At 50.4% G+C, this 15,786-nt stretch overlaps 1 protein-coding gene and 1 long non-coding RNA gene across 2 annotated transcripts in view; one reads left to right on the top strand and one right to left on the bottom strand.

Moving 5' to 3' along the window:
* Positions 1-15,786, top strand: part of CORO1C (coronin 1C) — a 39,575-nt gene that overhangs the window by 9,918 nt on the left and 13,871 nt on the right. The window contains exon 2 of the mRNA XM_040080621.2: positions 7,539-7,738. Coding sequence (XP_039936555.1) covers positions 7,544-7,738 — 195 coding nt within the window. The 5' untranslated portion in view covers positions 7,539-7,543. The remainder of the gene's footprint in view (positions 1-7,538; positions 7,739-15,786) is intronic.
* LOC131378671 (uncharacterized) lies at positions 7,727-10,165 on the bottom strand. Its single transcript, XR_009208383.1, has 3 exons — positions 10,083-10,165; positions 8,236-9,047; positions 7,727-8,114 (listed from the first exon to the last, which is right to left on the bottom strand). It is a non-coding gene; the product is annotated as an uncharacterized LOC131378671 (long non-coding RNA).

Here is a 15,786-nt window from a genome sequence, read left to right as displayed (position 1 = left end):
CCCGGGGGGAAAAGATGTGAGACGAGTACACACAGGTAAACCCTCAGGAAATAACGAGAACTTCTTGGTGATCCTGGGAGATTTGAGCTCTACTGGCACTTCTGACTTAAGAGTTCTTGATATTTGTAAAAGTTTTCATACAATCATTTCAGGTTACAGCTCTGAAATCCAGAGTTGTATCAAGTGTTTGGCAGGTTGCAGCCAACACCTTGCTCTTTGTCCAGAAGAGAAATTTCAGCTTATTCGAAGTTTGGGTTGTGTTACATTTTTGAATTTGCTGGGCTCCCCAGTTGAGATATAATCAAATTCCCTGGTAGTTTGTGGTTTAGGTTCCCATCCCAAAATAGAATCTTGCCAGTGGTAGAACAGCTGGAAATTTCAGTATTAAGTTCATATTCCAGCTTTTTGTCTTTAAAATGAAGTGAAATCAGATGGCAGGGTCTTGCTCAACCTAGGCTCAAGTAACCAAAGACTGAAAATAATCTGCACACAAATATGATGTGTTTTGGAATTGTGACCATCTGTAGTAGTGTTCACCTTTGTTTTAAATAACTCTGAACAGCTGAAAACAACAGTTCTGTCAGCAACGGACTGGATATGGATTGATTGGAAGAGGGATGCACAGAGGGAACAGAATTGTGTTTAAAAGCACAGAAGCTGCATCAAGGCATTTGTGTGTTCCCTTTTTCTGCTGAGCTTTCATGTGAAGTTGTGGGGTGAGCTGAACTTTTTGTGGCCACGTGACATTTTTTTCCCCCCACTTCCTTCTTTGCCCAAGTCTTGCAAGGCTTCGTATCACGAGACTGAGTTCTTTGATTCCATGGTTACTTGGAGAGGGAGGTGAAGTTTTCCAAGAGCATGGAGTGACAGGACAAGGGCGAATGGGTTCAAACTGAACAAGGGTCGGTTTGGATGAGATATTAGGAGAAATTTCTTCCCTGTGAGGGTGGTGAGGCCCAGGATACCCAGAGAAGCTGTGGCTGCCCCATCCCTGGAAATGTCCAAGGCCAGGTTTGGTGGGGCTTGGAGCAACCTGGGATGGTGGAAGATGTTCCTGCACATGGCAGGGAGTGGAACTGGGTGAGCTTTAATGTCCCTTCCAACAGAAACCATTCTGGGATTTTATTGTACGGCTTCCTCCTCCAGCCTTGCTGGTGACATCCTGGTGACAGTGGTGGCAAGATTTCCCTGGGATAGGTGTGCAGCTGGCCCGAGCCCAGGACAGCGTGTGTGTCCCTGTCCCTGTGGCTGGGCATTGCCCTGGGTCACCGAGACCCCCAGAACCTGCACAACCAAGGCTCTGGAGTGAAGAAATGCCAGAAGGGAGCACTTAGGAAATGACCTGCAGGTCTCTGTGCCTTAATGGCCTCAAACCCTCTGAACCTCTCTCCTCCCTTCCACATGTGGCTCTGTACCTTATCTTCCCTAGGATGTTCAAAGTGCTCCGAGGAGGGAATTAGCAGATTCCTTGTGGGCTTTTCTCCAGTGCTTATCTCCCTGATGGTCAACTGCTCTGCAGATGTGGCTCAGCCCTGCTCCCAGAGGGCGTTCTCTCCATGCCAGGAGCAGGTTGGAACACCCATGGCCTGGTTTGGGTTTAGGATTGTAACATACTGCCTAGACTTTTTTATAATAATCAATATAATTTTTATAATAATTTATAGATTACATTATATATATCTATAGTTGTTTGGGGTTTTTTGCTAATGAGGCCCAAGTGGCTCAGCTCAGCCCAGCTGTTCAGGAAGACTTCAGACTTCACAGTTGGTACTTGGGAATCCTCTGGGCTTTTCACTATTGCAGTTTCACCAATGGGACCATCCCCTGTCCCTGCTGACCCCAGCACCTCCTCCATCCCATAACATCATTCATAATTGCTGCTGGTGCACTGCCTGTAGAACTATTCAATTATTGGGGTTGGGAAACACCTTTAAGATCATCAGGTCCAACCACTGACCTCTTTAATTTTTATTTTCCTTAATCTGCTTCTCATTTTTTTAACAATTAAGACTGGACCTTTATTCCAAAGCTCCTCAGCAAGGCTTGGAGTGGGAGTGTGGGGATTCACCATCTACAGCTGCAACTTGACTTTTTCCACTTAAGGAAGAGCCTTTCCAGAGCCAAGTACCAACCTTTTATAAATGCTGTTCTCCCTATCCACTGGGTTTGTGTCTCCTCACCCCCCCTTAACAGCAGCCTCCGGCTGTCTGACTTCAACTGGCCTTTTATTCCAATGCCTCCCTTTCCAGAAGGGATCACAATCACATGGGCTGAGCAGGATTTTGCCATTAGTGGGGGGTTTTCCTGTAAGTGTTCCCTAGCAGGATGCGTTTCCTCTTGCATAAGCAGGCTGCAAACCCTCCGAAGCCACAGAAATCCATCTGTCGGATTCTCGAGACAGATAAATCCTTTATAAACAGGAAAATGGGCAAACTCATGGTAGCTCTTGTGACACATCGTGATGGGGGATCAGAAAGAAGCGGAATGAAAAGTATCCCTGTGCGAGGCGCGGCCGGCGGCATCCAGCCTTTTTCAGGGTCCTTTTAAAAGCTGCCACAAGGCCTGGGCCATTCAGAGGGCCACGGACTGGCAGATGAACCCAAAGTTTTGGTAAAATTCAGCTGGAAGTAACTCAGGGAGGGGATAAATAAGAGGTTTGAAGGCTCGTTCCTCTGTCCCCACCAAGATGCCGTGTGTGGCCGAGCGGGATCCAGGAGCTCAGCAGCCGTAGATCTGTCAGCACTTCTATTGTGGAGGCCTTTGCAGGGTGTCCAACGCTTCTGTTTTAATTTTGCTGAGGGTTGTAACTCTGGTGAAATTTAAAGGCCTTTCAGCTCCCAGTCAGGGGGTTTTAAATCCTCTAAATTTGCACTTTACCCCCCTCAAAAATATATTCTGTCTAGCAAGTGGATGGAAATGGTTCCTCAGCCGAGGTTTGACAGCATAGATAATGATCTAATTAACTTCTTTTATTAATGCTCATGTTCCAAGTCCACTTCCTAAGAGAAAATCCCCAGCACGGCCCTGTTAGCCATGGATACGCTTCCGTACCCACTTGGGTATTTCCAAAGTCACTTCCCAAGGTTCCCTGAACCGCCCAGGTCATCCTTCAGCAAGTGTGATAGAGGCTGAATCAGCCTTTCCTTAGGCTGAATCACCTCAGGTGTTGGTGTCTCACCTGATAATCCTAAAAGTGGCACAAAAAAGACATGGGCCTGTTAGGGCAGGTCCGGAGGAGGCCACAGAGCTCTGAGGGCTGGAGCCCCTCTGCCATGGAGCCAGGCTGGGGTGTGGAGAAGGGAAGGCTCCAGTGGGACCTCAGAGCCCCTTCCAGTGCCTAAAGGGGCTCCAGGAGAGCTGGAGAGGGACTTTGGATAAAGGATGGAGTGACAGGACAAGGGGGAACAGCTTTAAGATAAAAGAGGGTAGATTTGGATGGGATATTGGAAAGAAATTCCTGCCTGTGAGGGTGGCGAGGCCCTGGCACAGGGTGCCCAGAGAAGCTGTGACTGCCCCTGGATCCCTGGAAGTGTCCAAGGCCAGGCTGGGAGGTGTCCCTGTCTGTGGCAGGCGGTGGAACTGGATGAGCTTTCAGGTTCCTCCCAAACCATTCCATGAACTGGCCAAGCCTGGAGCTCCTGCCCATGACGCTGCTGAGAGAACCTGCGGCAACCAAACCGAGCTCTGGATTTTCTTGGGGATGGATGCGGAGGAAGAGGAGAAGGGAGGGGATCCTTTGCAGGGCAGGATTGAGAAGCAAAGAGGAGCCTAAACACTATTCCCGTTCAGGGACAGTCTGTGGCAGGGCCAGGACTCTTTTGGGGTGCTCAGGCTCCCACTCCCCCCTGTTGGGTTTTCCACCTGCTCTCCCTGGTGAGCCGAAAGAGCCGCAGTCGCTGCTCCTTCCAAGCACAACCAGCACATTCCCCCCCCCTCCTTCTCCTTGGAGAGCAGCCAGATCAAAATGGCTCTGATCCAACGCCAAGAATCACTGCCTTTGCTATGGAAATGAGCACTTGGAGGCTGCTCACCATGTGTTCATCAGAGAGTTCCTCCTAAGGATGATGAGCTGTAGGTGGGGAAGAGGGCAGGGAAGGTGTGTTCCAGCAGATCCCTTTGGAACAAATAAGGATATTTTCGGAGGCATCTGAACTCTCTGCATTTTTTAAAAGTCATTTATAGAAAACCGAATGATTACCCTTTGCGTCAAAGGGTGAAAATGAGGGAGACAAAGTAGTAGGAATTCACCATGGGGTAAAGGGAGTTTCTCTTCCCTGAAAGTGGAAGGGGTGTCAGACCCCCAGGATCTGATATTTGAAATGAACATTTTTTCCTGCTGTTCTGGTATTGATCAAGCGAAGAAGCGATACAATTATCCAAGTGATACAAATAATCCTTTGTTACCATCACACCTGCATTCCCAGCATTGGAGCAGCCACATTCCCAGCCCCCTGGCTCTGTGGCATGTGATTCCAGGCAATTTGCTGTGCTGGCTCAGCACGACAAGTTCAAACCTTCGCTTCACCTTCTTCCCACAAACAATCTGATTTTAATCTGGATTCACAGCAGGGTGGGAATGTTGCCAGAGGGTGAGCACTCCTGGAAATCCACAGTGCACAAGGCAGGAGCCTTTTCCCCTGCTCCTGGATGAGTTGTGCAGGCGGATGATGGGAAGGGTTTGCTGCAAGGGGCGTTCCCAGGTGGGAAAGGGCTGAGCTGGGTGCGAGTTCCGGTGGTGTCACGCTGGGAGAACGTTCCCAATGTCCTGGGGTCACCTGGAATGGTGGGAAGATGCTGCTCTTGAATTGTGCTCGCTGCCAGACCTGCCCAGGTTCAGCTGAGCCCTCCCAGCTCTGGGAGGAGCCCCTGGGATGGAACTGTGTGTCAGGGCTCGGAATGAGTCGACACAAATCAGGAGCTGGGTGTGGAACTGCATTTTTTATGATGTGTTTTAACTGAACCTTGAGACTTGAGCATTTCTTGTCATTTGGGCATCTTGGAGTTGAAATTCACCTTTTCTTTGTGCGTGATTTGGTTGAGGCTGGGATCGTGCTGGAAGTGTCCAAAGCCAGATTGCATAGATGGTGGGACGTGTCCCTGCCCATGGCATGGGGTGAAATGAGATGAGTTTTAAGGTCCTTTCCAACCTCAACCATTCCGTGATTTGATTTAGTGCTCTCACCTGCCGGCTGGAGCTGGAGAGCAGCTCCTGGTTTATGACTTCCCATCACACTCCGGTGTTCCGGGGTGTGTCCATTGTGGAACAGGCCTTTGATTTGTGCTCTGAGGGAAACAGTCGGCAGAAAGTGCATTACACAATTCCAGTAACTGATGGAAGGAGGAAGGGAGCCTAAGTTCAGCTTTAATAGGATAGAAATCATTAAAAATGTCCGTATAGCTCTTTTCCGACATCTTCAACACCTCAGTTCTTCCCGAAATTTCGCATTTAAAACCTATTTTTTTCTTAAACATCCTTCATCCTCTTTAAAGTACCAGTATGGAAAAAGTCCTGTGGGGAACCCCTACCTGCTCTCCGTGGCTGGGAATGACCGTGGAGTCACTGCTGTGTCACCAGCACCCGGGGCTCAGCGTGAAGGCGTTTGGTGGCCTCCACCCCACACCTGGGCCAGGCGTCCCCATCACAAAACTGACCCCAAATCCGCGTGGACTGGGCACACTGATGGCTCTAGCGGCACTGGTCCCAGCAGCTGAGCCACCATGGAAGTGACCAGTGCCAGTTCCAGTTCCCAAATGGGCTCTGGTGGAAAAAAATGCTCTGCTTCTTCTCCCTTATCTCTGCGGAACTGGAGAGTTTCACTGCAGAGCTGTCTGTTTCGTTAATTGGAACATTTTCCTCCTCTTCAAACACATTCCGTGGCATTTCCCGGCTCTGATGAGCTGTTCCCTGCAGTTATCCTGCTTTTTGTCGTCGTTAATTTTTTATTTAACCTCCCAGACTACAAAACAGCCATCAGCGCTCGGCGCTTCCCTGCGAAGCTTTCGCAGTCACAGACAGCCCTCCGAGCTTTCATCACCTTTGCAGCAGACAGCCTGGGAGCAGGGATTCGGGATAGAACCACATTCCCAGTCTCTCGCTCCGGAGCCTCACGCTGGAGCGAGGAGCTCCAGGGACTGAGCAGTTTTTCCCAGCCTCTCCATGTGCTTAGGGACCTTCTGGGAGGCGAGATAGGAGGTGGACTCTGCTTATTTTTATTTTTTTTCTCCCCCCCCCCCCCCCCCCCCCCTTTTTTTTTTGCTATCCCTAGAGACTGGGACAGAAATTTTTTTCCCATATGTAAATGCGAGATGCTGTTTGGAGGCTCCTCCTCTGCTCCCTCTTCTCTGAGGGAGAGAGTCTGGGATGATGGGAAAAGCCCTTCCCAGATGTGAGGGCTCTGTAGGTTGTGTCCCTAGTCCAAAGCTGGTGTTGTGCCTGTGTCTTCTCCCAGGTGTTGGAATTTTCCACACCAATTCCCTTTCTCTCTATTCTAACTCCAGCATTCTTGAAAATAATTTTTCTCAAGAAATGCTACAGACACACCAAGTTAATTGGAGTCATTAACTTGTTTCCATTACTCCTTTCTTCCTAGGAAACTCATTTTTTTAGGGTGATTTTGGAGTTAGAAGAAAGAACTGGAAGCTAGGGAACATGTGGAACCACTTCACAGGAACACCGGATTTTGAGAGCTTGCATTTTTATTTACATCTTCTGGACCCTGTCTGACTTGAAAGTAAACAAGTTCAATCCAAGACTAGATTTATCCCTGAAAATATGTGGAGACTTGTCTAAAAACTGCTTTTGGGATTAGGAGCTTCCTTTATTGCAGTCAGGGAACACATTTACAGTGGGGAAATTAATGCTTAACTGGCAAGTTCTGTAAAAGCCCCCTGGAAGTACAGTTGGGTTGGGCTAGGTGCAAAACAACCTGAAATTTTAGTTAACAAAAGAAGGAAAAGGCAAAGCTGGCTGAGAATTTGGCAGGTCTTAAGGTAGAGGTGGAAGTGCCGAAGGCCAGGTTGGATGGGGCTTGGAACAACCTGGGGTAGTGGAAGGTGTCCCTGCCCATGGCAGGAGGTGGAATGGGATGAGTTTTGAGGTCTTTGAAGGTGGTGCCAGACTCTTCCCAGCAGTGCCCGACAACAGGATGAGGAGCAATGAGGTGGAATTCCACCTCACCATGAGGAAGAACCTCTTCCCATGGAGGGTGGCTGATCACTGGAATTGCCCAGGAAAGGCCTGGAGTCTCCTTGTCTGGAGACATCCCAAACCCACCTGAATGCATTCCTGTGTCACCTGCTGTGGGTGATCTCCAGGGATCCCTCCCCACCCCAACCATTCTGGGATTCTGCCCCTTCCATCCCAAACCCTTCCCCGATTCTACGAACAGCGGGCGAATCCGCATTTCCGCATTGCCGAAAGCGTGGCCGTGGAGCTGCTGAGAAAACCCAGTGTCGAACCCCATCCAGGGCATCTCCTGGACCACCAGGACATCCTTTCCCTGGAAGTGACCCCCTCTCCTTTTGCATGTCCTGTGCAGACACGATGAGGCGGGTGGTACGGCAGAGCAAATTCCGGCACGTCTTCGGGCAGGCGGTGAAGAACGACCAGTGCTATGATGACATCCGCGTGTCCCGCGTCACCTGGGACAGCTCCTTCTGCGCCGTCAACCCCCGCTTCGTGGCCATCATCGTGGATGCCAGCGGTGGGGGAGCCTTCCTGGTGCTGCCTCTGCACAAGGTAAGCGCTGCTGGAATATTGCTTGAGTTACCTGCCGGCCTGCGCTGTCATCCCGGGGTTTCTTCGGGAATGACGAAGGCTGGGAAGCGTCGGCTGTGGTGACAACGGCTGCTCGGTGGTGCCGTGTATGAATGTGTTTAATGTCTGTAATCAGTCTGATGCTTCCTGCACGTTAAACACAACAAACAAGCTGTTTGCTTGACTCATCTGAGCCGATTCTGGCAGAACTTTACGTGTAGAATTGTATTTTAGAAGCCTCTTTATGATCAAGTCAGGTTTTTCTATTGTCGGGGATTCAGCTTTTTTTTTTTTTTGTCACTTTGCTCAGGAACCACCTGAGCCCAACTGCTCCTTGCAGAGTTAAACCAGGAACCACCTGAGCCCAACTGCTCCTTGAGAATTAGACCAGGAACCACTTGAGCCCAACTGCTCCTTGAGAATTAGACCAGGAACCACCTGAGCCCAACTGCTCCTTGCAGAGTTAAATCAGGAACCACTTGAGCCCAACTGCTCCTTGAGAATTAAACCAGGAACCACCTGAGCCCAACTGCTCCTTGCAGAGTTAAACCAGGAACCACTTGAGCCCAACTGCTCCTTGAGAATTAGGCCAGGAACTATCTGAATCCAGCTGCTCCTTGCAGAATTCATTCAGGAATGCACCTGAGCCCAATTGCTCCTTGCAGCCCCACATTGGAGGGATGCAGAGGAATGAGCTAGTTCCAAGAAGGGCATTCCTGTTGCCCCTGGTCCTGCATGGAAAAGTCACATCCGTCTTCTGGAGGAGATCTTCTCATCTCTTTCTGATGCTTAACCAGCAAATTCTTCTGATCAAAAGTCTTTTTTTTTTTTTTTTTGCAACATTCTTTTCTCTGTGACCCTCAGACTCCTCTCTTAAGCCTGTGATTAAGTTGTCCTCAGTCTGTCATCAGCCCTGAGCTGCTTTCCCAGCTCCACTTCCAGATCTGCCCTGTGGAATACAGAATTAGTGCCCAGGATTCAGCACAGCTTCCCACCCAGCCAGGGCAGAGCAGATGCAGCGACGTCTCCGTCGTGTTAAGCAAAGCCAAACCCCAACCTCCCAAAATAGCTCAGTTTGCCGCTTTGATGAGCAGCCCTTCTCTGCTTGGGGCTCATCCTCAGGCCACGTGTCCTCCTCCTGCCCAGACCACGCATGGTGGCACAGCCCTGGATTGGGAATTCCTCCTTCAGCTGCATCACGGCACAGATGGCAGGGGATGTGCATCCCTCTTTTCCTCTTGCATCCCAGTGTTTGGAGCACAGATCTGATGAGGGAGACTGGGGGCTCAGCCTGGGTGAGGAAAAGGAAGCTCAGGGGGGACCTGCTGATCTCCACAACTCCCTGACAGGAAGGGGCAGCCAGGGGGGATCAGTCTCTAATCCCAGGGAACGAGGGGCAGACCCAGATGGAATGGCCTCAAGTTGTGCAAAGGGAGCTTTAGATTGGATGTTGTGGAAAATTTCTTCGTGGAAAGGGTTGTCAGGTATTGGAACAGGCTGCCCTGAGCGGTGATGGAGTCCCCATCCCTGGAGGGATTTAAAGCCTTGTGGATGTGGCACTTGGGGACATGATGGCCTTGGCAGTGCTGGGGGAGCAGTTGGACTCAGTGGTCTCAGAGGGCCTTTCCAATGTTAATGATTCCATGATTCTGTGTTTTCTCAGTCCCTGGCAGAAATTCCTGCTAATGCTGGGTGCCCTTTTGTATTTTGAAGTGCCATCTTTGGCGTTACTTTCACGTCTGTTCCGTTCTTCCTCCCACTCTTATTTATCCGCTGCCTTGGTGCCCTCAGCTCCATTCCTGCCTTCCACAGCCATTTAATATCCACATCTGAGGAGGTTCCATGGGAAGCTGGTGGAGCTGTGTCCCTCGCCCCCAGCCTGACACGTTCTTTTGCAATGCAGTGCTCTGCTCTAACCAGTTCCTGTGTTCCGCATTTATTTTTATAGCCTGGGCTGATGAAATTGTTCCTTCAACACCCTAAATAACATTTGGATTTCTCTTTGAGCCTGTTTAGCACAGATACTTACTAAGGTCCCTGCAGCAAAATCCTTGTTACATTCAAAGGGGAAAAAAAAAAAAGAAAAGGGGGGGGGGCAATTTTCAACCGTGGGTTCGGTCTGATTTTAAAATTGAGCCATAAAAACACACTTGCTGCATTTCTGCAGCGGAAAACATCCCATAACGACACCGCGGCCGCTCAAACCCAGCGCTTTGCTTCTCACTGGGAACCACCCGGCAACGCGACTGACCCTTGATGCGGGCTGAGCACAGAAAACGGGCTATTTTACTCGTTTTCATGCGCTTTTTTCCTCGCCAATCCTCACCGATATCACAGCCTTTCGTTACGGCCGGCCTTTGCCGCTGCCGAGCCGATGCCTCCCGGCGGTGGGCTGGAGATCCGGGGGTGTTTTTTGGGGGGCGGGATGAGCTCCCCCCCTCTTCCCCGGGGACCCCGCAGCCATGTGGACAGGGGAGGGAGGGAGGGGGTGGAGAAGCCCCGCCCCTCTCCCGCAAGCCCCGCCCCTCCTCGCCCTCCGCAGCGGCACTGCGGCGGCCGCGGCTTTTTACCTTATATGGCCATGGCAGCGCTCGCGGCCGCCGCGCTGATTGGCGGGGGCGGCGGCGCGGCGCGGCAAGTGCGCGGGAATGAACGCGCCAGCGCGGGAATTCACCCGCCGGCGCGGGAATTCGTTAACCCCCTGCGCGCCCGCCGCCTCCCCAGCGCACGCCTGCTGCTGAGGGTCTCTCCGGCTCCCCCCCACCACCACCACCCCGCGCCGAGGGTTGCGTCCCCTTTCCGTCCCCGCAGCTCTCTCGGAGCAGCCGCAGCCGGCTTTGCTGGCTGTGGAAATGCTTTGTCTGAACTTCCTGTTTTCTTGCACGCACATGTGCGGGGGCTTTGCCAGGAGCTCGCCATTCCCATGCTCCGGCAGGAGCCGCTGAGCATCAGACAGTTCCCACAGGTTGCTTGGTCTGGAGGGTTGGCCTCCGTTGGGATGAGCCGCATAGTTTGGAAAAGCTGTAATTCCTCTTGGTCGGGGTTGGGTAGGTGATAAGAGCCAGGGTAATCAGCATCTGCTCACCAGGGAAGGAACTGGGAACTTCCCTGCTTGTTCTGGGCTGTGGTTGTAGAGTTGGTTTTCTCCAGAGGCTTTTCCCAGGGAAAGCTCTGGGTACGAAGGGAAGGTACCAGATAAAAATTCTCTGGGTTTCCTGATATGTTGGGCAGGATGATTTGGAAACAGCTGGATCCAGGGGGTTGGTTCTGGTGCTGGATCTGTGCTCCAGCAGAACCGGAGAAAAATTTCTTTTTTCCCCTCCTCAAAAACTGCGCGGTTTTTATCTGCGCAGAAAAACCTGCCGCAAATGTTCCTTTTTGTTTGAGTTCATGCAGAAAGATCGGTTCAGCCGTGAGTTGTGTTACATAAGGCCTTTATCAGAGGTGTATTCAGCCCCCTTTGGATATAGCTTTTATTAGATTTTCCATTTTCCTGATCCTTTCCTGCACCCCCTTCACACCAGCAGCATTCCTGCAGGATCTGGAATCAGATGGTGCCCTGAGAGGCAATTAGCATGTGGGTGGGGGCGTGCACACCTCGGGAATGATCTTCTCCAAGGAATATGTTGTTCTGCAAGTGACAGGCCTTGGTGTTCATCCATGGCATATGAGAGCTGTTAAGCAGCTCTTCCCAATTCCTATTCCATCAGGAAGGATTTGGGGAGAAAGAAAATCATCCTTTTCTGAAGTGTCTGTAAAATGAAATCAGGAGGTTTTTGCTGTGATGGGTTTATTGAGCCTTTCCAGACATTTTAGGGGGAGTGTGATGGATTTTGTCATTTTATTTCACCTTGGATTTTTCTCTATAAAAAGGAGTTTGTATTTATCACTGTCATCTTGATTCCAATGGCTCATCAGGTTCTAATGTGGCAGAGAGTGCAGCAGAGAGGCTGATGGATCTCATTCCTCCAGGGAATCCCAGCAAATTCCATTCCCTGTCTTACAGCCAGAGGTTTGTACAAGTAACTCTGCAATTTTAGGGCTTTGTCCAATCATGAAGATGGAAGTTGTACTTGGTGGAGCCCTGGATCATCTGTTCCCATCTGGTGGGGGATCCCTGTGGCAGCCTAGGATGCAATCACAGCATCATGGAATCCTTAGGGTTGGAAAAGACCTCGGGGTTCATCGAGTCCAGCCTTTGACCGAGTGCCCCCATTCCACATCACAAAATGCCCTAAATGCTCGTGCTTTAACACTCCCAGGGACGGTGACTCCCCCGTGCTTGACCACGCTTCCAGTGAAGAAATTATCCCCAATATCCAGTGTCACAGCCCTGCAGCTGCCAAAGAGAATGGGAGCGCTGCTGAGGGATTCTTGGAGAGCACAGCGGTCTCTTATTGCCTGACTTTCCTGTGGATCTTTTGGGAATAGCACTTCCTAATCTTCCAGATCCGTTCTGGATGCCTGGATTGGGCTGTGGGGTGACTGATGGCTCCTGGGCTTGGGCAGGAGCTTCCATCTCAGCCCAGTTTTCTCCAAGCACCTTCTCCAGGCCCAGCTGCTGCAGCCAGAGATGGAGGGTCAGTGCTCAGAAGTTCAACTTCCCTGGATGAAATTCAGGAGTTTCGGGGTTTTTTTAAGGAAAATCCACAATTCAAAGAAGAGAGGAGTATTTTCTCTAGCAGAGACAAGGTGCAGTCGGTTGGGGTTTCAAACTTTGCAGTTGCGACCTGATTTCCTTCCTCAAACTTGTGCAGAGTGAGGGGAGGAGCTGCTTTGGCTTGTGCAACTCGATGCCACTTCCCTAATTTAAATGGAGATTTCAAGGAGCACAGCCATGGGCTGGGGAAGCAGCTGTTCTCCCTGATATTTTTACCATAATCCATGAGCTGTTTCCTGCCACCAAATGCCCTTTTCTGGCAGAGAAAGGATCACAAGACACTCAAATTAATTCATAAAACTCCCACTTTTAGGAACAGCTTTCTCGTGTTGCTTATCCATCCCTTTTGGATTTAATCATATTTTTTTTCTTCTCATCTGTCACTTTGTTCTGATCTGGCTTTAATATTTCTGATGATTTAACTTTTTTTTTTTTTTTTTTTTTAAATCTGGAATACACAAAATACATTAAAATTAATTTAATAAGGCAAATTCACCCCTTGCTGAAACACCCGAATATTGAGTGTGTGTTCAGTCAACACCAACTTTATTAAAAATCCTCAGATTCACCTTTTTTGACCAACCTTTTATAAAATACAACTCCAGATTTCAAAAGTTATCAGGGATGTGTCAAACCGCAGGCCCAGTGGGTTATGAGAACGATTTAATTTCTTGAAGTTAATTTTAAGCTGTGTATCAGCGCTTGAGATTTATTTGAAATCCTCTCCTAATTATAAGATTACATTTCATAAATAAATAAATCCCCAAACCTGCCAGCACACCCAGCTGCCAGCCACGTTGCCAAACCTCGTGGTGTTCCGGTGGCGTTGGAAAGGAGCCGTGTCGAAAACCACGGGATGGTTTGGTGATTTTTCAGCCTGGCGGGTTTTTATAACCCTACTGCAGCTTTGCTGGGGCTTTCCCTTTTGGCAAATCCCCTGAAATACTGATTTTTCAAGCTTTTCTGAGCACGGTGCAATGCCAGGAGTTGGGGTTCCCCGCTCCAGGGAGAGGAGTGCTGCCGGGAGGAGGAACCTGGTGGATGGAATTTGCCAAAGCGATGCTGAGAGGCGGTGAAACAACAGCCCTGAGCTGGAATCTGCACATTCCTCCCGCCCCCTGAGGTGGCTGTCCCATGCTGTCCCCACAGAGCCTTGGGGGGGGTCTCTGGCGAAGGTGGCGGTGACGAGGCGTGGACGCGGCGCCTTGGGCAGCGCGGCCGAGCTCTGGAAAGCACCGTGGTTTCCTCTGCTCTGCAGAGAGCGTTTGGTGCCTCTCACCGCAGGGCAGGAGCTTCTCTCGAAGGGTTGGGGCTCGTGCTCGCCTCGCTGGGGCCTCCAGCAGCGCCTTTACATCCTTATTTAGTCTCGTTTTGGTGTTTGATGTTTTTGTACGTCCCCAGAGGCGGCCAGGGAAGGACGGGATGTGGCGCTCTGGGCTCTAGGTGACAATGCAGGAACTGGTCATAGGTTGGATGATCTTGGGGGTCTTTCCAGCCTGGATGATTCTGGGATTATTCCTGGAGCCTGGTGAGCAGCAGAGTCTCTCCTCATGCACAAGTGAAGATGTTGATGCCCCTGAGCTCTTCATCTCCCTGGGATTGTCCTCCTATGTCAGATCCCAGGGACATCTCCTGTGTGGGACATCTCCTGCTCTGCTTTGTCCTCTCCTCCTCGGTTTGGTAATTCTTTGTGGATAAACAAGCTCAGGGTTGCTGCCTCTCCCACCCTGCTGCTAAATAACATTTCCTTTCCCTGTCCTGCCTGTCTGTTCCCTGTTGGAAGCGGGGTTTGGTGTCACTCTGCAGGTGTGGAGATGTTTGTAGGTGATGCACAGGGAATTCTGCCCCTCTGCCCTGCTCAGGTGAGACCCCACCTGCAGAGCTGCCTCCAGCTCTGGAATCCCACCACAGGAAGGATGTGGAGCTGTTGGAGAGAGGCCATGGAGATGCTCTGAGGGCTGGAGCCAGGCTGGGAGAGCTGGAGGTGTTCACCTGGAAAAGAGACTCTAGCAGACCTCAGAGCCCCTTCCAGTGCCTAAAGGAGCTCCAGGAGAGCTGGAGAGGGACTTGGGACAAGGGATGGAGATATAGGACATGGGGGAATGGCTTTAAGATAAAAGAGGGTAGATTTAGGTGGGATACTGGGAAGAAACTCCTGACTGTGAAGGTGGTGAGGCCCTGGTAGAGGTTTCCCAGGGAAGCTGTGGCTGCCCCTGGATCCCTCGATGTTTCCAAAGCCAGGTTGGACAGGGCTTGGAACAACCTGGGATAGTGGAAGGTGTCCCTGCCATGACAGGAGGTGGCCCTGGGTGATCTTTAAGGTCCTTCCAACCCCACCCATTCCATAATTGTGGAAGCTCTGCTCCTTCTGGAAGTGCAGGATCCTGGTTTAAGAGCTGAGCTCCATCCCAGGCAGTGGGAAGCAGCTCCTGTGTGTCACTGCTGTCACGGGCCCTTGGCTGCTCCTGCTCAGGCTGTGCAGGCTCATCGTGATCAAAACTGAAAGGTGAAGTTTGGGGTTTAATTTGCTCAAATTAAATTTCTTTTGGCCTCCCCACAGTAATAAATTACCATAAAAGCCCAAAACTGAACTGACAAGTGCTCGTGCAGCCTGGAAATAGTTACCAGAGGCTCCTCCTGAGGATCCCACTGATTCCTGCCAGGGAGCCAGAACAGGCAGTCCTTGACATTTTGCATTATTATTCCTATTTTTCCTTTTTGGTTCAGGTCTGTATTTGTCTGTGGCCCGTCATGTGCCACAGACAGTTGGTGTGCTCTGCATGGTTCTCCTCTTAACTGGGTAAATTAAAATGGATGAATTCTACATGGCAGTTGGGTGTATTAATTTTTTTAATCCTATTTCACATTATGGCATCCAAGAGGGATTACACAGGCTTTAATTTTTGAATGGCAGGTTTATGGCTTTCCATCCACAACTCTTCCCCTTTTAATAATTCCGAAAGCAGCTGAATCACTGGGACTTTTTTTTTTTTTCTTTTGAGGCCTAAATTTGACCATTTAGGAGCTAGTGGGATCTTTTGGGATCGATATCTTGTTTTGCTGTTCGTGGAGGGTTCCAGGTCAGTCATCCTCAAAAAGCCAATGTCCAGCATTATTCTGGTTATCAGCCTTGAGCAGGAGCAGCCTCCCACGTGGAGCAGGGTGGGGAGGCATAAATTAAGGAATGTCACCCCCAAGGTTGGGGAATGTTACCATCCAACGGCGCAAGTGAAATTCCAGCCATTTCTTCTGCGTGTTTAAACACAAAAGGAGACGACCCCCATCCCAGACCTCTCCCTGCCGTGTCTCTTCTCCCATCGCTCATCATGAAAGGGTCATTCCCTGGAAACAAAACCCCGTGGAGCAGGGG

This window comes from Hirundo rustica, chromosome 17 (assembly GCF_015227805.2).
Source record: "Hirundo rustica isolate bHirRus1 chromosome 17, bHirRus1.pri.v3, whole genome shotgun sequence".
Classification (NCBI taxonomy): Eukaryota; Metazoa; Chordata; class Aves; order Passeriformes; family Hirundinidae; genus Hirundo; species Hirundo rustica.
The sequence above is the reverse complement of the archived record's forward strand: the minus strand, read 5'-3'. Positions and strand labels throughout refer to the sequence as shown.